This window comes from Mesocricetus auratus, unplaced genomic scaffold, assembly GCF_017639785.1.
Source record: "Mesocricetus auratus isolate SY011 unplaced genomic scaffold, BCM_Maur_2.0 Super-Scaffold_100025, whole genome shotgun sequence".
In the NCBI taxonomy this organism is placed as follows: domain Eukaryota; kingdom Metazoa; phylum Chordata; class Mammalia; order Rodentia; family Cricetidae; genus Mesocricetus; species Mesocricetus auratus.
In genome coordinates this window covers 15,939,528-15,961,646 of record NW_024429206.1, presented here as the reverse complement: position 1 = coordinate 15,961,646, position 22,119 = coordinate 15,939,528, and the positions used below count along the sequence as shown (strand labels likewise).

The following is a 22,119-nucleotide window of genomic DNA, read 5'->3' as shown; positions in this document are numbered from 1 at the left end:
CTCTGGTTCCAGGGGATCTGACTCCCTCTTCTGACCTCCACACACGCCAGCCACACACGTGGTCCACAGACAGACATACTTGCAGGCAAACACCCATGCGTGTAAAGTAAAGAAGATGGTGCTTGTGTGAGGCCTGAGGAAGGGGGAAGGGAGGTGTCCTGGTGCAGTCTGTGTGGGGCTGCCTGCTTGGCAGGACTCTGCCTCACTTGCGGGGTGTCTGGCTGGGATGCCTTTCATTGACTGGAGCCTTCGAGGCACCCCAGTAGTCGGGAGGGGGAAGGGAGCACACCCCTCCCCCGTGGTTCTCTTCCTTCAGTCTGGCATTGAAATCGCTGTGCAGCCTTGAACTTCTGATTCTTGATCCCTCTGCCTGTGCCACCGCACCTGCTTTGCGGGGTCCTAAGGCTCAAACACTGCTGCGTGCCAGGCAAAGCACTCTACCAACTGAGCCAGAGACTGTGGTTTCATCCGAGGCAGGAAGGGGTGGGCATGAGTCTGTGGGGGTGGGGCTGTCCATCGGGCCTTTGAGAGGAGAAGGAACGACCTGGTTGCTCCACCCCCACCCCCACCCCCCACCCCTTCTCTCCATCCATCCGCATCTCGCCTAATGGGGAGCCACCTCAGCCTGACTTATCTGCCTGTCACGCCAGTGGCCCACCCGAGGACGATAAAAGGGCTTTTTGTCTGCAAGCACTTAGCTCCCTCCACTGGGGCGATCCATCATGCTTGTGGGAGGAGGGAAGCAGACGGAGGGGAGGGCGGGGAGCCAGAGACCCAGGCGGCTCCTCCGCCAAGACAAGGCTGTCTGGGAGCTGCAGGAAAAGGCTAGGAATGTCCTGAGCCCCATCTCCAGTGGGCAGGGGGGGTCGTGAGCCCTTTTGGAGACCCCTGTGCCTTGGGGTGATGGGTTGAGGGAGAGGGGACTGGAGTCTGGATGATAAACTGGCCACCTGCACACACCCTCAGGTCCCTGCTGAATACTTGGTGAGATGACCTTGTTTAATTCCCAGAGCACATGAAAAGTGCCATGTCACTGTCCCCACCATGCAGCAAGGCCGGGAGGTGAGTCCCGGCACTGCTCTGCATTGCTGAGGGGGGTCTGCCGTGGGCCAGGTCTGAAGTGCGAAGTGGGGGTTCTAGGGTTTTCTAGAGCAGGCCACTGGAGTTATAGGTTCAGGTGGCAGATGGGGTCTACCTGAGCCCCAGCTGAGGGGCACACTGGGAGATGTAGATGGAAACTGGTATGGGGGGGGGAGGTTTCGGCAGGCTAGGACGCTCAGGAGTACAGTCAGGCAGGCAGACAAACACCCAGGACTGAGTGGACAGATTCTGGGGGTGCAGTCAGTGGGCTCACACTCTGGGTTGTGGCTATTGTGAGCCAAGGAGCACAGGACTCCCCTTCCTTCCTTAGGGGTCAGTACCCACCATCTCCTGGCTCCTTCCCAGCTCAGGGTGCTGAACCCTGGCAAGGCTCCTGCCTTCCTTCCCTGCCTCTCCCTCCTTCCCCGCCCTCCCCTCTTTCCCACTTCTTCCCCCAGGGCCACCCTCAAATGACAGCAATTAATGGTGCCTGTGATGGTGGAGTCTGACAGCTGAGCCGCCTGCCTGCAGCTGCCCTGCTAATCGGGCCCGGGGGACCCCCCTCCTACTTGTTCTGTGCACACCCTCCCCTTTGCTCACTGGGTCGAAGGGGCCAGCCCCATAGGCCTGTGGGAGGCCTGTGGGAGGCGGCAGAATTGCCCCAACCCTGCAGCTTCTCCTCGGTCTGCTGTCTGTGCTGTCCTTTTCTGTCATCAGGGAGCCACTTGCCTGACCTTGTTGGGTGCTCCAGTCAGTGACTGGGGCAGTGGGCACCCCAGCTGCCCCCCTCTCCTCACATGTCCTATTCCAGGACTGATGATGGCCTGAGGTGACCCATTTCCACAGGCCTCTATGCTTCCTGTCTCATGAGAGGAGAGGGTTCCCATGGAACCAGACCCTTGTCCTGCCCAGGACAGCCACCGTCAGTCAGATCCCTAGCCTGATCCTGGGGGATTTGGAGGCATTTGCCCAGCCAAGTCCAGCCTGTTGCCTTTGCCAGGGTTAAAAGAATCCCAGCATGTCCTGCCCTCTCTGGGATTGGCCTCACCATCATTTTGCAGCAGTAATGATAAGGCCCCTGCTGTATACCAGGGCCTGAAGCCAGTGTTTTCACCTTGCTTCATTTTTAGGGCTAAACAACAATTTTGACATTGTGTATGTGTGTGTGTGTGTGTGTGTGTGTGTGTGTGTGTGTGTGTGTACACGCATGCACATTGTCTTTCAAGAGAAGGTCGGAGGACGTTTTGTGAGAGTCAGTTCTTTCTTCCCACCATGTGGGTCCCAGGATCAAACAAATGGAGGTTGTTGGACTTGGTGGCAAGTTCCCTTCCTCTCTGAGCCATTTTGCCAGCTCCATTTTCTGGTTTTTTTTTTTTTTTTGACCTTGTTTTTGTAGATGGAGAAACTGAGGGACAGAAACCAAGTGATTTGGTAGAAAATGACTTAGCAAGAGAGGCATGAATGTGACTAGTCCTATCCAGTGCTTTTTATGTTAGGACAACCCTAGCCCTGCCATAGACACGAGGAAACGGCCCCTGGGGCCTGGCCCTGCATCACCGTTTGTCTGTGACACTTGTGAAGTGAACCTCTGCAGGTGTCACTGGCTTGCTGGAGGTGTGGCCCTCTTAGGGGACACTGCCCTGTGCAGGCATGTTTCTGTGTGTGTGCGCGCACATGTGCATGTGTGCTAATATGTGTGCTTGCACAGTGTGCACACTGTTGTGCCTAGCTTCTCTCTTTCCACGTGGTGGTTTTGAGTTCCCTGTTTCTCATGCCCCTGGCTCACCTTTCCATCCTGCCAAGGACGGCTCCTTGGTGTGATGTTCAGCAGCTTGCTGGTCGGGTCCTCCCTGGCAGTGGCTCTGAGGAAACTCCCTGGGCCATTCCTGCTTGAGTCTGTGAGAAGGTTTCTGTTTCTCCTGGACACCCTTGTGGGAGTGGTTGCTAGGTAAGTGTGGAGAAGCCGCCGGCTGGCCGTCCCGCTTTGCTTTCCCATCAGCAGGGTGTGGGGTTGCAGTCGCCCCGCTCGCCCGCCCGCACTTGATTCTGTCGGTCTGCCTGCGTGAGCTCTGCCGCGTTTTCCATTACACGTCAGCATTGGCTGCGTTTTGACTCTGTCTGGCCACCTGGTGGATGGTAGGAAGCTTGGATGGGTGAGACAGTCACACACCTGCCAGTGCTGGCTCTGTCTTTTCTTTGCAGTCCCAGGAGATCGCTTCCTTTTTCTTGTCTTACTGTGTGGGCCAGGACCGCAGTTGGGTAGAGGCAGCCGTGGGGCTTTCAGGGTTGCCAAGCAGCAGATGATCTGAACATTCCCCGTTAGTGGAGGAGGAAACTGAGGCACATGTGGTTTCTCCTCAGGAGGGCATTTGGCACTCAGGACTGCGGCTTGCGCACTTTCTCCCGTGTCAGGAAGTCCCAGCTCCACAGTTACATGGATGCGTTTGCTAGTCTAGAGGGTCGTGCCAAGAACTGATGGCCAGGCGGGGCCAGAACTCAGCCTTCTGTCCAGGGTTTCCTGTGCTCCAGAGCCAAGGGTGTGGAGGAGAGCCCAGGCCTCCGGGTTAAGCCCTGTCCTTTGGCACCCTGTGCTGTGAAGTGAATGTCAGGCTGTGGTCTGCCAAGGGGCTGCTCTGATCTAGCCTGCCATCTTAAGCAAAATCACACACACAATTCCGGGGAGCTGTCGTGGGGTGAGGCAAGGGGCCTGATGAGCTCGGAAGCCCAGGAGTAGGGATGGCGGTAGGGGAGGGGCTCCTGTTCTTTGCAACCCCCCTTCCTTGCCTGAGGGGGTGTCAGCTAAGACGACTTTTAGGGGGAAGAAGGCCCGTAAATCAAATAAGCAATCCCGTAAATAAATAAGTAATGAAGTTAGTGGGGTGCCTAATTACATCAGTCGTAATTACGGATGGATGCCTGCCCGATTATTGTACTTGTTTTTAATCTTCGGCTCCGACATGTGTCTCCTCCATCCAACAGTGGTCGTTGGCCCCAGCTGGCCGCAGATCAGAGGTGCTGTTTTGGGGCCTTTGCGGGCCTGGTGGGTGGGGTCCCCACAGGGCTGTGTGCCAAGGCAGCCTTGGCTTTATCCCCGCAGTAGGGTTTGTAAGCTGACTCCAGATCTGAAGTCACTGTGAGTGGTGACAATGACAGGGATGATAATAGCAGCAGGGTTTGTAATAGCACCCACAGTGCACTTGATGATAGTTTATTTAACCTCCAAACCCTCTTGAGTACTATCATCTTTATGCATGAGGAGACCCAAGCACAGAGAGCTTTAGTACCTCACTTGAAGTCACACAGCTCACAGACCTGGACCCTTCCCGTCTTGACCTCCAGGTTATCGTGTGTGGGCATCTTGGGTACTTTCTCTGCTCTGGGCGCTGTGTTGAGCAGGAGTGGCAGCAATCTTGTCATCCCGCACGATGGCCTTGAATCCACAGTGAAGTTATTCTGAGCTGGAGATGGTCTTGCGGCTCACTAAGGACAGAGCCTAGCCCTTTGTCTGTTCCCTCTGATAGTCATCACTGGGCCCGTTCCACAGAGTTGGAGTCTGGGGGACGAAGGCCAGCATAGGCTCCCACAGCTGGCAGGTGGTAGGGCCAGGACTCTGGGATGCCGATCACCTTCCCCCCCCTGGGGTAGGAGCAGAGCTGGTGTGTATGTGGGTGGCCGGGGGGGGGCACTCAGGGTGGCTCGGAGGCCACTCACCTTGTAGGTTTGAGCTGTCTTCCGCACGCCGCACGTGGAGCTGAAATCTGATTTCGTCACTTGGTTTTCCCTTACTTTAGGAACTCATTTGCATTTGAGCATGTGGAATGTTCCGGACACTTGTAGGATTGGAGTGTTAGATGATTCTGCATCAGATTCTCACGTAAGTGCCTCTGACGCTGATGAGGGCCAGAAGGTGAGGCTCATCCGTGTGAAGGGAGGCCTGAACCCAGCGGTTAGGGGCAGTTAGTTAGGGGTTCTGAGGCAGGTGCAGGCGCACCGAGGTCACATTGGACGCCAGAGGGAACTAACTGGTGGGCGCTCAGAGTGGAAAGCCCGGAAGAGGACGAGTTCAGGACAGCGGGATCCAGGAGTACGGACGCTGCCTTGGGGGGGCTGCCACTGTCCCTGCCCTGTTCCTGTCGGTGCTGCTTGTCCCTGCCACCCCAGGGGAAGGGGAGGCATCCAGAACGAGAGGCTGCCCCTCTCCTGCCTGCTTTCTCCCCAGTGAGTTCTTTAACACCTTGCTTCCTCTGCAGGGAGAGGTGACTAAGGGTGGTGATGGTGTGATCAGGGGTGTCCCAGACTCAGGAAGGGAGTAAGCCCAGACTGGGGGTTGGGCTGAGCACCATGCCACACACTTTGAGCAAAGGAAGCTAGACAGTGGAGTTGAAGGTCAGAGCCATCCTGTTGGAGTAATTAGGTGTCACTTTTTAAAAAATGGCCTCTGACTTTTATCTTAGAGCATGCCCCCCCCAAAAAAAGTCTGTACAAATATCTCATGGAATGTTCCAGAAAGTTCCAAGTCTGGAGAAGTCATGTCTGACACTTCTGCAGATGCTGTTTTGAGAAAGCCGGGTTGGGGGGCGGGGCGTCAGGGCTGTGACACCTCTTCCTGGAATGGTCCTTCAGGTGCTGCGGGCCCTGGAAAGTACCAAGTGACTAGACTTGATGTTTGGTTCCAGGGGCAGCTCCTTTTGCCCACTGCCTCACTCTCTCCATCTGTGACTTGGGGATCCCTGTGCCTGTAGGGATATCCTGAGGTGTTGTGGAGCTTGTATAGACTGCAATTTGGTGCCTTGCCTGGTCAAGTCCTTATGGGAGTTTCGGGTACCTCATCTTTCTGTCATGTCTGCCCGGGTGTGGTGTGGGTTCTCAGAGTCCCGAGCAGTGGCTACTGTCTTCCATGGCTCTGGCTGTGGCTGCTGCTGGGGGAGACCGAGGTGGCTGGTAGCTCTGTTGGAGGGGGCGGTCCCTTTGGGCATAGGGTAGTGTACCACAGCCTTCATCCTGCTGTGCTATGGCCAGTGGTTACTCTAGAGTGAGACGTCTCCTGTGCCTGGATCAGGGGACAGGGACAAAGGGTATTTTAGGGCAGTGCTGGCTGCCTCTCTGGTCTGTGTCTCACTGAATCTGGCAGGCACTGGCCACTAATATGGTCCCGTGGCTTACATTTGGCTCTGTGGTGGCTCCCTTGTACCCAGTGCTGGGGTGGGGGGTGGGGCAGGGAGAGAAGGCCGTAACACTGGCCACTGAAAGCCTGAATTGTGGTGTTGAGTTGAGTCATGAGATGTGATCTTTGGCTAGAGGGTCTTGGTGGACCACCGTGGATCTGGATCGAGAAGGACACGGACCCAGTGTAAACAAGGAGATTCTGTGGGCTGGAGGCATTAGGTGGCTGATGCTGCCTAGGCTGAGGGACACAGGACACCAGCAGCTAAGGGGAACGAGGGCCCTATGCACCTCGGCTTTGAACTTCTGGCCTTTGGAATGAGGGGAACAGACTGCTCCTTTAGTTCCCACCCCACACCTCCCGCCAGTAGCTGGTCACCTGCCACTCTGCAGGCGAGAGTCCATATGGGTTTTAGGTCTGATTGCTGCCGTATGCAGTGTTCCTTACACACTGTAGGGCTCAATACATGTTTCTGGAATATCCAGCAGCTCCAGGTCTGGGCCTTCAGAGTTGGAGGCACCTTGCAGAGGTTCAGACCTCTGTCCTGCTTTGGCGTGAGTCACTCCACACCGTCTCTTACTTGGTTTGCATTCAGGCAGATTCATGAGATGAACCTCTGTTGCTGTGTTCAGACCAGGTTTTACTGTGTATCTGAAACAGGCCTGGAACTTACTCTGTAGTTCAGATGGCCTGAACTCAAAGCAGTCCTCCTGCCTCAGCCTCCCCAGGGCTGAGATTGTGCTTGCTGACATGTTTGGTGAGATTAACCTTCAATTTTTTTTCCTTCTTTGAGATACGGTCTGATTTTGTATCCCAGGCTGGCCTCAAAGTTGTGGAATTCTCCTGCCTCAGCCTTTTCTAACTCGGATTACAGCATGTACCACCATACCTAGTGAGTTGAACCTTTGTTTGTATTTATTTTTCCTTTTTGAGACATGGTTTCTCTTTGTTGCCCTGGCTGTCCTGGAACTCACCTGGTAGACCAGGCTGGCCTCTAACTCGGAGATCCGTCTGTCTCTGTTTACAGAGGGCTGGGATTAAAGTGTGCACCACCACTGGCTTGAGATGAATCATTTTCAGTGGGTGATCAGTGTGTCAGTTCTAAGCACCCAGAATTGTGCCTTGGCTATCTCTGTCTTGTTACAAACTGTTTTGTGACCCTAGAGGGAGAGACCCTGTGCCCTGTAGGGTTCCATAGCCTTCAGCCCCAGGTTTTGTGACTAGTCTGTCCCCGGGTAGACTCTCAGATGGGATTTTGTGTGTTCTGTCTCCTGACTTTGGCACACTCTCCTCTGAGGTTCCTGCGTGCTACAGTGCCAAGTCTTCATTCCTTTCCACTGTGTGATTATACTCCATTGTATGGAGATGTAGCCATAGAGAGTCTTTGCAGATGGGGAAACCAAGGCTAGCGTGGTCACTGCAGAGAAGGAGGTGGCAGCACTTTGGAGCTTTCTCCTGCTCATTGCCTCTGCCCAACCAGCAAGCAGCTTGCTTGGATGAGTAAGCTGTATGTTGAGCTGGCCGTGATGACCTGAGGTCCCAGATCTTCCCACTGTTGCTCTTGGCTGGCCCTGTCACAAGCCACAGGCAGTTGCCCTGTGGGGCAATGGAGCACACATGTCCAGTCTCCTCTTTGGTTCTTGCTGACTTGAATCGACCACCTTCACCAACTTTTCCCACATGTGAAGCTGCACTGAGCAGCCAGGTTGCCTGGAACGGCGTGTTGTAGATGTTGGCTGGTGGCGCTACCAGCCCAGGATGGTGGTGCCTTTGCCTTTGCCTAGCAGACCGCATGCTGCTTTACTGTGACCCTGAGCTTGGTTTTGGCAATTAATGCTGCCTGGAAGGCTCTGCCTGTAGTTGCTTCTGGTTTTTGATGATTCGTTGTCATTAAGTCACTTAACAAACACGGAGCAGCGGGCATGACCGAGGAAGGGACATGGTCAGACTGTGAGCCTAACCTCACCGTGATACAGCCCAGGGGGTTTGAAAGTACTTGTAGGCTTCGGGGCAGCCTTTGTGGAAGGCAGGGTTCTCTGGCAGCCTGTACTGGAACAGACACAGGACAGAAAATGAGGGGCACCCGTGGCCCAGCTGCTGGCCTACACAGCTAGCTTCCTAGTAGCATTTAGATGGCATGGCTGTGGTCTGGTTCAGCCTCCTGGTGCCACAGTGAGTGTCAGGGACAGGAAGGCAGTGGCTTGTATCCTAGCCGAAAAGATGGCCTTTGTTTAATGCCTCAGTTTCTCCTACCTGTAAAAGATGGCTGAAGGGTGGGCATCCCACCTTTGCTGGGGAGGGTAGGATATCTAAGAAGCCTCTGAATGTCCTCCTTGGGGCTGGCAGGAGGGATGGCAGGATCTTTTGGCCTGCAAGGGCGTGGATGTCTCCTCGCTGTTTTCCCTGTGACTGTGGGTCTCTTCATGACCTCAGTGGTCATGGGCTTTTGCTCTGTGTCAATCTGCTTTAGTCCTGAAGCTGACTGGAGGCTTCTTGCTGACTGTGGCATTGCTGGTTCAAGCCCCGGGGTAGTCTCTGGGATTGCTCTCTTTGGGCCGCATAGCTTCCTCCTGGACTCACAGTGTGCCCACTTTCGGTCATGCTGTGGGGATGGATGGCCGTGTCCCGGGCTCCCTGCTTGGTGTGGTTGTTGTTAGCTGCTAGACACAGCGTTGCTGGTCATTTTGAGTGGCTCCTGGCATGATGGGGGATGGCGGGAGTGTGACTGCACATCTTTCCCCCTCCTCCCCTCCTCCCCTTCTCCTCCCCTCCTCCTCTCCTCCTCTCCTCCCCTCCTCCCCTCCTCTCCTCCCCCTCCTCCTGGCCCCTCCTTGGCCTCATCTTTTCATTTTTCTTTCTTGTTCCCATTCTGGCTCCACATTTGGCGTAGCTACAGGCTGTCTGCATGGCCTTTGGGGGTACACTTTGTTGATATGACTCCTGGGTGCTGGGACCAAGGAAGGGGAGTAGAAGCCATGAGACCCTGAGACTTTCCCTAACAATGGCTCTCAACTACCTGGTCTCCACCCCTGGGGTTGTCAAATGGCCCTTTCATAGGGGTCACCTAAGACCACAGGAAAACACAGATATTTACATTAAGATTCGTAACAATAACAATGTTACAGTTGTGAGGTAGCAATGAAAACAATTTTATGGTGGGGGGCGTCACCACAGCATGAGGAATTATATTAAAGGGGAGACATTAGGGATGCTGAGAACCGCTCGCTGCTCTAACTAACCCTCATCGCTGCTGCCCAGAGCTCACAGCTGCAGAGCCAGCCTGCCCTGAGAAGATGCACAGCCCACACCCAAAGGAGGTCGGGCTTGAGGTGAGTCACCCAGAAAGTCACGGCCAGTGCTGACGCCTGCCTGAGCATCCGGCCATCTCCTTTGGCCTCTGTGTGCGTTTGGCTTTCTGGGCCTGTCACCAAGATGACCCGGGCCCTGAGCCCCGGGCCCTGTTTCCTTTAGTTGAGGTCGGAAGGACGGGGAGCGTTTTCCTCTGGCCATCTGGCCTTGCAGGACTGGAGGATGTCAGGGCTGGCTGGGAGGAAATGGTTAAAGGAGGGGACGTGGCTGGCGCTGGTCCCCCTGCCAGCAGCAAGGAGGGAGAGGGCTTCTCGAAGCTATAAAAAGGCCTCGCAGTGTTGAGCCCCAATGGCTGGAAGCTCGCCAGGGTTACCATGGCGATGAGGAATTAGTCCCGACTGCCAAGGCTGCTAGCAGCTCGGTACTTTTGGCTCTGGAACAAGAGTGGACTTATGTAATTCCGTGTTTATAGGCCTGGGTGGCGGACGCAGAGCTGGGCCTGTGTCTCGGTGGCGGCCCACAGTGGGTCACACCACTCCACAGGGTATCCCTGACACGCCTCCAGTGCCCTGATTTTGGTTGGGGGGCATTAGGACAGAAGCTTAGGGGCCTGGCGGACTGCTAGTCCCTGTCGGGGCCTCCCCAGCCGGAGTGGGAGCCCAAGTCTCGCGGGAAGGGGTGCGGCCACCGTGTGTGGCCGCCCCTTGCCCGCTTGGTCTGGAGGGAGGATGGCCTTGTCGCTGGCCAAGAGCTGGCCCCTAGAAGCCTGTGGGCCAGGCCTTGGGTACAGGACATGCTGACCTGGTCTGGCACGCTGCCCGTCGTCCCTTGCTGCATGGGAGAATTTCTGCAAGTTGTGTGGAGCCCACTCAGGCTGTCGCCTGGCCATGCACTGGTAAGAGAAGTCTGGCTTGGTGGTGGTGGTGGCAGCGGCGCATTCCCAGACTTGGGGATGGTACCACAGACCAGATGGCTGTATGTGGTCAGGGGGTACAGCCCTGGGACCACTAGAGTTGCCTGCAAGGTGCCTCAACTCTCTCTCTGCTTGGGATATGGTGGCCCTAGTTCCTATGGGCTCCTGTCAGCCAGCTGGGTGCATGGGAAGGCCCCTGGCAGGGTGGACATGTGTCTCAGGGACCAGTACGTGGGACTGTAGGTTATCTTATCGGGAAAAGTTGTGGGATGTCCGGTAGAGGCACTGGGTAGTGACCGGTGGCCCTGGGAGGGGATGTGTGGCACTGTGCTCCCTTTTGGAGCCTGCCTTGAGCACGCCTACCTGGTGTGCGGTGGAAAAGTTGGAGAGTGTAGGTTGGGATGTGGGACAGGGACGCATTTAATGACTGTAGACTGTATGGGACCAGGGCCTGGGGACCTGGGGGCTTGGGCTAGGAGGAGCCAGGTGCAGGCAGCATGGGCCCAGCCTGCCTCCCCACTGAAGTGGAGCTTGGCTCAGTGCCCTGTCTGGTTTGAAATGAGGGCCACCGGCCCAGGCTTGCCCAGGGCCTTGGCAGCAAGAGAGGGGTAAACATTGGAAAGTTGGAAAGGCTTCCTGAGCTCACAGCAGCCTGCGGCAGCAAGCCCAGGGCAGGGGAAGGATTTCTCCAGGTCTGGCACTAGGGTTGGTGGGGGCAGCTTCTGGGGACCTCCAAATGCAGGCTGGTGCGGGGCCTTCAGAAGGCTCATTTGCCTCAGACCCTGGTTGTCATTCAATTCCTTTTCCTATTGTGTGGCTTTCAGTGTGCCATCTTACTGTTTTCCTGAGTGCAGAATGATGTGACGGGGCCTTATGGGTGTGGGGCAATGGGAGGAGGAATAGTACCTTTAGGGTAGGCTCTGGGGAGGACTCTAGTTAGATGACCCTGGCAAGCCACTTCTTGTCTTAGAGTCTTAGTTTTCCCATCTGGCAAGTGGGTCCTTTTCAAGTCATGTGGTTTAAAGGATTTGAGGAATGGGTCTTTGGTTCAAACAGGGTTTGCAGTCAGTGTTAGGATTTGTGGTTGGTGGTAAGGAGGATGATGACAGTGGTAGCCTTACCTGGACCAAGGGTGGTGCGTGCCATCTTGAAGTAGCAGTATGAAGTAACAGGATCAGACTGAGGTTCAAGATGTAGCTTGAGCCTTGGAGGACACGTGGCCGTGGTTGAGCCCTGGAACCCCCCCAGCCTTCAGGTGTACCTTGTGGGAGCAATGGGAGCCCCATTGGGGCAGCAGTACTGGGTAGAATCAAGGGGAAGACCCTTATGTGTTCTCCCCATGTTCCCCTTGCTCTGCCGAGACTTGAACCCTGGGATGGGGCAGATCTCCATCTGACCTCCCCTGCAAGCCCGTTATCCTATTTCCCCTTGAGCCTGGGTCCTTGACACTGCCCAGTGTGGCCTGGGGGTTGGGTCAGGGTGGGAGGACCAGTGTTCCTATTGAATGAGGGTGGCAATGGTTCTGTGTTTGTAAATGACACCGGATGCGGCCGATGCTGGCTCAGGGACTCCCTTGTCTGGCCAGCGGCAGTCAGCTGGGAGTTCCTCTCTTGTCTAGGCTACCATGCCAGCTGCCCAGTGTCCCCAGGTCCTCAGGAAGGGCCTTATTGCTCTGTGTCTGCTTGGGAGAGTGCTAGCTGAGTGGAGGCCACCTCTGTTCTGTCCTGTGGGGTGCAGTGATGATGTCCCTGCCCCTGAGAAGCCTGCATGGAAGCCCAGAGCAAAGTTGGTTATGGTATGGAGGGGCTGTGTTAGCTGGTGGCTACTGAGCCTTCAGCGTAAGAAGAGTACACATACATGCACATACAACTCAAATGCGTGTATGCGTATATGCATACATCCTCATGTTGACAGCAAGTATTTGACGGCATGACTGAGACTGGTTGGCTCAATGTCCTTTCCCTGGTTCTGACCCTAGTAAAGTGAACTCTTGTGATTCAAGCACATGCCATTGGGGGCATTTCTGGGAAGGGCACACGAGATCATGGCTTACAGTGGCTCCTCTAAGGGCAGCTTGCAAGTCTCCATGTACCTTGAAACAAATGTGAAGGAAGGACCATGGCTCTCAGGACCAGGCTGTAGTGCGTTTGTGCCCTGATCTGCTTTGTAGGCTGGCTGATATGATTCAGCCCTCAGAGCTCTGGTTTCCTTATCTGAAGGATGGGGTGAGAGGTCAGCACTTTGACAGGCTTATGTGACCATTAGGTCACAGTCACCCGAACTGAGTGCTTGTCAGAAAGATTTTATTAAGCTAGGTGGTGGTGCACTCGGGAGACAGCGGCAGGCGGATCTCTGTGAGTTCTGAGGTCAACCTGGTCTGCAGAGCAAATTCCAGGACAGCCAGGCTTACCTAGAGAAACCCTGTCTCCTGAAAAACAGCAACAGAAAAGTTTTTATTACATCATTTTTGGGTGCGTTGGCTCTCTACTTCCACAATAGTCGTCCTGGGAATGGACCTCAGGTGGACAGGCTTGGCTGCATAAGCCCTACCTGCTCAGCCTTCTTGCTGGCTGTAAGACAGCCTACTTGTCATCAGGTAGCGTGGAGGGCTACTATGGTCCACTTGTTTATCAGTGTGATGGCCTTGCTCCAAGGTAAGCATGGTCATGTGGTCCGCCTTCCATCATCATTGCTGTGATTTCCTGGTTTGTCTGTGTTTTAGTGGTGTGATCATTCTTGTTCTCTGTAGTTGGCCTGCTCACCATGGTTTGTTTGTTCTGTCATTGGTGTAATCTATATAGTTCGTCTGCTTTATTGTTGGTGTGATCACCATAATTTGCCTGCTCCGTTGTTGTGGTCTGTGGTTTGCATGCTCTGTCATTGGCGTGGTCTCCATAGTTCATGTGCCCTATGGCTGGCATGGTCTTTGTGGTTTGCATGCTCTGTCACTGGCGTGGCCTCTGTGGTACTCCTGCTCTATTGTTGGCACGGTCTCCGTGACTTGTCAGCTCTGTTGTTGGCGTGGTCTCCGTGAGTCTGCTCTGTCAATGGCCTCTATGGTTCTCCTGCTCTGTTGTTGGCGTGTTCTCTGTGTTGTTGATGTGGTCTCCGTGATTCTGCTTTGTTGTTGGCATGGTCTCTAGTTTGCCTGCTCTGTCATTGACGTGGTCTCCGTGGTTCATCTGCGCTGTCATTGGCATGGTCTCTGTGGCTTGCCAGCTCTGTTGTTGGCGTGGTCTCCATGGTTCTCCTGTACTGTTTTTGGTATGGTCTCCATAATTCGCCAGCTCTGTCATTGCTGTGGTCTCTGTGGTACGTCTGCTCTGTTGTTGGCGAGGTCTCCATGGTTCTCCTGCTCTGTCATTGTCATGGTCTCCATGATTCTGCACTGTCCTTGGCATGGTCTCTGTGGTTTGCCAGCTCTGTCAACGACAAGGTCTCTGTGTCTCTCCTGCTCTGAGGTTGATGTGGTCTCCGTGGTTCTCCTGTTGTGCTGTTGGGATGGTCTCTGTGTCTCTCCTGTTGTGCTGTTGGGATGGTCTCTGTGTCTCTCCTGATCTGCTGTTGGGATGGTCTCTATGGCTCTCCTGATCTGCTGTTGGGATGGTCTCTGTGTCTCTCCTGATCTGCTGTTGGGATGGTCTCTGTGTCTCTCCTGATCTGCTGTTGGGATGGTCTCTATGGCTCTCCTGATCTGCTGTTGGGATGGTCTCTATGGCTCTCCTGATCTGCTGTTGGGATGGTCTCTGTGTCTCTCCTGATCTGCTGTTGGGATGGTCTCTGTGTCTCTCCTGATCTGCTGTTGGGATGGTCTCTGTGTCTCTCCTGATCTGCTGTTGGGATGGTCTCTATGGCTCTCCTGATCTGCTGTTGGGATGGTCTCTATGGCTCTCCTGATCTGCTGTTGGGATGGTCTCTATGGCTCTCCTGATCTGCTGTTGGGATGGTCTCTGTGTCTCTCCTGATCTGCTGTTGGGATGGTCTCTGTGTCTCTCCTGATCTGCTGTTGGGATGGTCTCTGTGTCTCTCCTGATCTGCTGTTGGGATGGTCTCTGGCTTCTTTTGCTCTGTCCTTGGCATGGCCTACATGGTTTGCCAGCTGTGATGTTGGTATTATCTCCGTGGTTCTCTTGCGTTGTTGGCATGGTCACTGTGTTTCTCCTGCTTTGTTGGCACAGTCTTTATGGTATATCTGCTCTTTTTTTGGTATGGTCTCCATGGTTCGTCTTCTCTGTCGGCATGGTTGACCTTAGATGTGAGCTAAGGAACGTTGGGTCTAGGAAGAAACGCCTTCAGGGTCTGAGCTGTAGATGGAGCTTTTGTCCCGCCTGTTCCCAGTACTGTTTCCGTTTAGTCCCAAATAAACACACAGAGATAAACTGTTTGGCTGATGGCTCAGCTTCTTATTGGTTAGCCCTCTCTTAATTATTAACCCATTTCTATTAATCTCAGTATTTCCACGTGGTCTTGGCTTACTGGAGATTGCCCAGCATCCTATCTTCCTGGTAGCTATATGGCATCTGCCCGGCGACTCACTCACTGCCTTCCTCTTCCCAGCATTCTCCTAATCTGGTAGCCCTGCCTATATATACTTCCTCCCTGGCTACTGGCCAGCCAGCATTTCATTAACTCAGTAAGAGAAACATATTCACAGCTTATGGAAGGACATTCCCCCATCATTGAGCAGACCCACACATGGCCAACCCCTAGAGTGGGCATACTGTTGAGCTCAATCCCTCCATACCCCTATGGTTCTGTCTTAGGCAGAGTTTCTAGCACAGTAATAAATCACCGTGACCAAACACAACTTGGGGGGGGGGGGGAAAGTGTTGTTTGGCTCACATATCCACCAAGGGAGGTTGAAGCAGAGGCTGTGAAGGAACACTGTTTGCGGGTTTGCTCTAGATGGCTCACTCAGTCTGCTTTCATGTACAACTCAGGACAGCCTGCCCAGGGTTGGCAGCACCCACAGTGGGCTGGGCCCTCCTACACCAATCATCGATTAAGAAAACACTCTGTAGACTTGACTACAGGAAAATTTGATGGGGATATTCTCTCTGTTGAGGTTCCCTCTGCCCAGGTGACCCTAGCTTGTGTAAGTTTACAAAATGTACCTGAGAATTGCGTAGGTTCCTCATCACCCTGCAGGGCTGGGCTGGGGGTCCATGGCTAAGCTCTGGGGGAGTTTCTACCGTCGTTCATATTACTTCTGTAAATGTGGCCAAATGCCCAGTGAGACCTGGGTCAGGAAAGGGTTTGTCTCTGCTCACAGTTTAGTGGGTACAGCCAGCCCATTACCGTGGGGAGGCTGAGACAGCTGGTCACATCGCATCTACAGTCAGAAAGCAGAGAGTGGACAGGAAGTAGTGCCTAACTAGAAAACCTCAGAGCCCACTCCCAGTGACCCACCTCCCCAGCCAGGTTCCATGTCCTAAGAGTGCCAGTGCCTGGGGACCAAGTGTTCAGACACAGGGGACCCTTCGCCCTCAAACCCTGGCAGCCATCCTGTGGGGTGGTACAGGCTTCTTTCTGGGGCTTAGGGTCCTCTTTCCTTGGGCAGAGGTGAGAGGCAGGGAGAGGGGGAGGGAGATCACTCTTCCTGATCTTGTGGGCTGTTGTTGCTTGGAGACCTCAGCCATGGTCCCATGTCAGGACCCTTAAACTTGTGGCACCTGCCTCTCCTGAGATGCTCTGCCCTGCCTGCTCCAGTGGCCCCTTGAGAGGCCGTCCTGTCCCTGTGCCTTCTGCATGTGACTGATCCTGTGTCTTTGTCCCCAGCTGGACTTCATGGCATCCATTCTAACTCCTTGAGGCCCTCTGAGTTCTTACATGTTGGCTGGGGCTTCTGAGCTATGGCTCCCTCTTCTCAGTTCTGGAAGCTGTTAGTCTACCACTAAGGCACTAACTGGTGGGGTCAGGTCAGATGCTGTCCTGGGCAGGGCTAGTCTGTTTCAGCTGCAGACTCACTTGGAGGAGGGATTCAGGCACCTGCCATGGGCAGCTTCTCTTGCAAGGATACTGGTCCTTCCCATGACCTCATCGCCTCCCAGAATCTCCACCCTCCTGGTGCCACCCATCACTTGGCTTCTAGATGCCAGTGTAGGGAGCTTGGTGGAAGGGGTGGTCACAGATGTTCTGGCTGGGCACTGGCAATTCCCTCTGCTGCTCCTGCAGTACCTGCAGATAGCCTCTTGGGAATTACCCGACTTGACATCCAGGGGAATACTCCAGGCCTGTCCCTAGACTGAGGGGGTCAGCTTGGTGCGGTGCGGTGCGGTGCAGTGCAGTGCGGTGCGGTGCAGTGTGTGTGTGTGTGTGTGTGTGTGTGTGTGTGTGTGTAGTGTAGTGTATGTTTGTATTTATTGTATTTTATTTGTGTATGTATATATGTATAGTGTGGTGTATGTTTCTGTGTATGGCATATGTAGTTGTATATGTGTATGTATGTGTGTGTATGATATGAATTTGGGTATGTATGTGTAGTGTGTGTATTGGTGTGTGTATGTATGTGTGTGTGGTATGAAGTTGGGTATGTATGTGTAGTGCGTGTGTGAGATGTATATGTATGTATGTGTGATAGGAATTTGGTTATGTATGTGTAGTGCGTGTGTGAGATGTATGTGTATGTATGTATTATGTGTGTATGTAGGTTTCTTGTCTAGAGACAGGGTCCTCCATCCTGAGACTCAGTGGCTGGGCCTGATGGACCCATGACACTCTGTGTATGCTGGGTGCCTACCTCTTGAAAGAAGCCGTGGAGGTGTAGGGATGGGATCAAGGAAAAGTAGGGCTCCCGTGCTTGAGGTATGGGTGTGGGGTGCTGACAGCCAGCTTTGCCTTGGAGTGGGTGGGGACGTGAGCATTTGCATACCTCGGTTGAGCCCAGAATCACCCTATCGTGTAAGGCTCAGGGAGGGTAAGTAACTCCCCCGAAGACACACAGCTGGCACACAGCACGAAGGGGTGAATGATATTTGTGTGTCTGTCTGCCATCAGGGTAATACTTAGTGCTTAGAGGATTATCCTGCTTCCGCCCCAGGAGGCCTCGTCCTTATCCTTGGCTCAGGGTTGGCCCTGAGCAGCTCTGGGAGGCCCACTTCCCAGGCTGAGCTCTCTCCTTGGCACAGACACTGCCCAGGCTACCCGCCCTGTTCTGGAAGACTGGGGGTGGGTTCTCCTGCCACTCTGAGCCAGGCATGCAGAAGATCCGCCCCCTGAATCCAGTTGTGTTTGACAATGCGCCCTTTGTCCCCTGGTCCAGCTTCCTCCCTGCTCCTAGCACAGTCCCTCCACCTGTGATGTCATGGCAGGCCCTTTCAGCCAGGTCCCAGGCCAATGGGCAATGTGGGGGCGGCAGGTTAGGAGGAACGACTGACGAGTGGGTTACATGACTGGGCTACCCTGAACCTTCACAGTTTCCAGGTCAGGGTTAATGTCGCCCCCCCCCCAACCCCCTCTGTGTCTGTCTCTGTGTGTGTCTTTGTGTACAGTTCCCAGCCGGGTCCTTGGCTTTGAGTTTTCCTCTCCTTTCCCCAAGCTACTTCCAGCCTCATGGCCTGTGAGTGAATGAGTCATTGAGCTGGCCTCTACCAAGAGCCTTGGGCGTGGGAGTCTGGCTTCCTGCCAGTTAGAGGGGCCACTGGGCCATGACCATGCCCCTAGGTGTCCCTGCATGTGCCTTCATGCTCTGGCCTCCCTGACTGCATGGGGATTTTTCAGGGCCTAGCTATGGGCCTGAGGGAGCTTGCTTAGGAGAGAGCCTTGGAAGATAATGGTGTAACACAGCAGAGTGAAAGGGACCCCAAAGGTCTGCTCAAGCCTGGACACCCCAGATTCTGTGACAACATTTAGAAAACAGGTCTTTGCAGGGTGACTCCAGATAGGACAACCCTGGATGTGGTGGCCCCATCCCCGAGCAGAACCATCGTAAGAAGGGGATAGTCTCAGGGACCAACATGGCCACTGTGGTAAGGACAGCAGGACCACCTGTGGGTGGAGGAGGCTTCCAACCTGCCCTTGAATCCTGGGAACAGCCGATCAGGCCTCCATAGCTGTTGCAGAATCCATTTCCCTGTTTTGAAGGATCTACTTTATGGATTTGTGTGTGTGTGTGTGTGTGTGTGTGTGTGTGTGTGTTGTTGTTGTTGTTTTTGTTTGAAACAAGATTTCTCTGTGTAACCCTGACTGTCCTGGAACTTGCTCCGTAGACTAGACTGGTCTGGAAGTCACAGAGATCTGCATGGATTTGCTTCCCAAGTTCTGGGATTAAAGGCATCCCCTACCACACCTGGCTCCTGTGGTGGTTTTTATAGCATTTTAGGAAAGACTTGGCCTGGAACTCTGTTTCTAGAGTAGGCCGACCTGAGCCACCTGCCTGCTGTGTGACTTTGGGCACGTCACTCACCTCTCTGTACCTCTTCATCTGCCCAGTGTTGTCAGAATGGGAGCTCTGGTTAGGGCTCCAGCAGAGTTTGGTGAGACTTAGCTGTAGGGTTGGCCATAGAGACTGCAGGAGCTAGTCACATTGATCTGTCACCATGGCGACCACTTAGGCCCTGGGATGGAAGCACTATTGCCCTGTGGAAAGTCTCTTCCTCCACTGTGTGACATGGAGCTGTCCCAGGAACACAGATGGAGAACAGAAGCAGAGAGGCCTAGGGAAGAGGACACCTCCAGACTGGTCTTGAACTCAGAGATCCACCTGCTTCTGCCTCCTAGAGCTGGGGGATTAAAGGTGTGTGCCACCACGCCCAGTGACCCCTTTTTATATTCTAGGAAACTGAGCTCTCAGCAAGGTAGAGGAGGGGTTTGGTGGGAGCGAGTGTGTGGCCCACTCTCCAGGGTCCTTCTGGCCTGGCTGGCCTGCTTATTGGCTCTGGGCTCCTCAGGCATACCTTCACAGCGAGGCCGCCATGTTCCTGTGGAACCTTCATAGAAGCTTCAGTTACTGCCAGACAGTGGAGTGTATCTGCTGCCAAGGACTGACCCAGATCCTTAAGAAGTGTGAGGAGCAGGCACTGTCTACAGGGCCCGTGCCCCGGTTAGAGCCACCAATAGCAAGGAGAGGAGTCGTGCACGCCCGCTTTGGCTCCTGCAGGAGAGGCTGGCTGGGTTCCTGCCCCAGACGCTTGTTCATTTGTCCACTACCTCCGTGCTCCATCCCACACAGAGGAAGAACCTGGAGTCTGGAGATCCGAGCCCACAGAGCTTAGCAGTTGGACTCTGGGTATCTCTCATCGGGTCTCCCCAGGGCCGTGGCTGGACTCTCCGCTTCTTCCCGTGTTTAGTCTACAAGTTTCAAGTAACTAAATAGAACTTCAGGCACAGTTGAGTCCAGGTGCTTGGTGTTCATTCTTTGGAACTCTGCACTCATCAGCCGTGTGCAGGAGAGCTTCCTGCTCCCAACATGCCTGCAGAGTCCTCGCAGGGGCCCAATAATGTGACACCCACCTGTGATCCCAGCGTTTGTGGGGCTTGGGGCAGGAGGATCAGAAGTTCAAGGTCATCTTCAACTACATAGTGAGTTCGAGGCTTCCTTCTTGGGCTGGGGCTAACTGTAGGGTACTGTGGGGAGGTTGCCAGGGGTGTAGAAGGAGCCCGTGTGACCCCTGACCAGGCTGATGTGGAACAGCTTGTGTGGTGGCTCGCTGACTACTCATCTGGTCCCGGGGCTTCCGGCCTGGTATGAGCGTTTTGCCTGTTACAGGTGTTGCTCCGGTGCAGGGTGCTGTCAGAAGTTTGCAGAACTGGCTGTCTGAAGGCATAGGCGGGTCTGTCTTGGGTCTCTGGATCCCCTTTGTGTCTGGGCAGCAGACTGGGTTACTGGTTATTTAGAGACCATGCTGGCAGATGTCCCAAGCTGAACTAGCTTTGCCTGGTCTAATTGGACTAATGTGCCCTCCTAGTCACTTTCCTGAATGCTAGCCCAGCCCCTGGGTCTGCGTTGTCCATAAATTCCGGGTCTCCTCCTTTGTCTCCTGTCTAGGCCTTCTTCCCAGGATCCTTCATGAGCTGGTCCTGTCTACTTTGGGATCCCCAGTGGGCTTAGGACCCGTAGCTGCTTCTGGGGTCTATGGTTAGCTGGGTACTGCCTGTGGCCCCTGGCTGAAGTGCTTCTAGATCCTTGATGGTTGCCTGACCTTAGATCGCCTGTAGATCATTGCCACTACTGGTGACTGTATGTATATGCTCCAGCTGTGCTGATCCAGAGGGGGCATCCCCTTGACTGGTTGTTCAGGTGGCCACAGGTCTCTCTCCTGGCTGACTGGCGGGGAGGGTTGGCTAAGTAGTGCTGTAGTAAGCCCCTCCCCCATTGGCCGGGGCAGGGAACGGCACTGCAGGGGTCCCACCACTGGGCAGCTAGTGGCTAGCTGTTTTTGGCTGCAGAAACATTGGTTGCCATCTACATGTGGCATTCTGCTATTGCCTTCAGGCTGTCAGTGATCTCCTGGATTCTCCAGAAGCATCCTGAGGAGAAGGGAAGGACAGACAGGCTATCCAGTGGCTATCCAGCTGTGGATGGGTGGCCAGGTGTAAGGGTAGGTGGGCACGTGGGCACGTGGGGCTATGACCTTGTCTGGGTTGCAGGGTCTCATGGCTTGCATTAAACCCAGAGGTTCTGAAAGGCTCCTCCCTTCTGATGTATGTCCCTTAGACACTCTGCATGGCAAGCTGAGCCGATGGGCTGCAGCCCAGCAAATGGTGACACACTGCTGGACAGGCCCAGCCAGGTTTTGTGGGATAGGGTGGGTTGGAGAGGGGACCTTGTGTTCATTGTGCTAGGCGTGGGCTCTCTGGGACATATAGGGAATCCATCAAGGGCCTCCTGGAGGAGGCATGAACATGCCTGCATGCGTGCGTGCCATGTCTGCCCACATTGTGGTAATTACCTCAGTGTTTTGAATTGCATGCTTGGGAAGTGTTGAGTGCTTCTTAGTGTGTGCGGCTGATCTCCGGAGCCCTCACCCTCTGATACTCTTCCCACCCCCCTCCCCCCCCAGCTCCTCGCTTCCCCATTCTAGCTGACACAGTTTGTCTCTGGCCATCCTCTTTGTCCCCTTGAGTCTCTTGTGTAGGAGATGAAGGAGCCAGGCCTGGCTGCTCAGCCTGTAATGTAAGGACCTGGGTCTTAGGCTACATCCCTGCTGAGAGATAGGCCTGTGTCCCTAGTGGTTTTGTCTGGTGACCTGCTTCCCTGCCAGTCTCTGTGACAGGACTTAGAATAAGGAGTGTTTCAGAACCACTTGGTGTCGCTACCAAGTTGTCGCAGAGTGGCCACGAGTAGTGCAGGAGGGGTATGATGGAAACCGGAGGCTACCCAGGGTGGCTGGGGAACCTGGTGTGGGGACCTGAGAACTCCATGTCCAAGGATCACCAGCTGTGGTTTAGCTGCCCTCTCCCATTTTTAAAACTAAATAGTGGGCTGGGGAGGTGCTTCAGTCGGTGAAGTGCTTGTCACGTGAGTTCCATCTCTAAGACCAACGGTGAAAAGCCAGGCACGACAGTATGTGCTTGTAATCCCAGCGCTGGGGAGATAGACGGGCCAATGGGCCTAGCCTCCTCAGGGAACTCCAGGTCCCAGTGAGGGATCCTGTCTCTAAACACAAGGTGGTTAGCTCTTGAGGGGTGACACCCAAGCTTGTATACACACACA

The 22,119-nt window shown here is 54.5% G+C and overlaps 1 protein-coding gene across 24 annotated transcripts in view; it reads left to right on the top strand.

Annotated features, from left to right (window-relative positions):
* The window catches only part of Ncor2 (nuclear receptor corepressor 2), a 159,201-nt gene that overhangs the window by 25,793 nt on the left and 111,289 nt on the right, over positions 1-22,119 (top strand). The window contains exon 3 of one of the 24 annotated variants that reach the window (XM_040731476.1): positions 4,872-4,954. The exons of 21 other annotated variants lie outside the window; for them this stretch is intronic. Coding sequence is in view for 1 of the 3 variants with exons in the window: in XM_013120943.3 (XP_012976397.1) it covers positions 10,347-10,448 (102 nt within the window). In the remaining 2 variants the exon portion in view is untranslated. Of the gene's footprint in view, positions 1-4,871; positions 4,955-10,015; positions 10,449-22,119 lie in introns of those variants that run through there. 2 more of the 24 variants (XM_013120939.3, XM_013120943.3) reach the window with 2 other exon arrangements.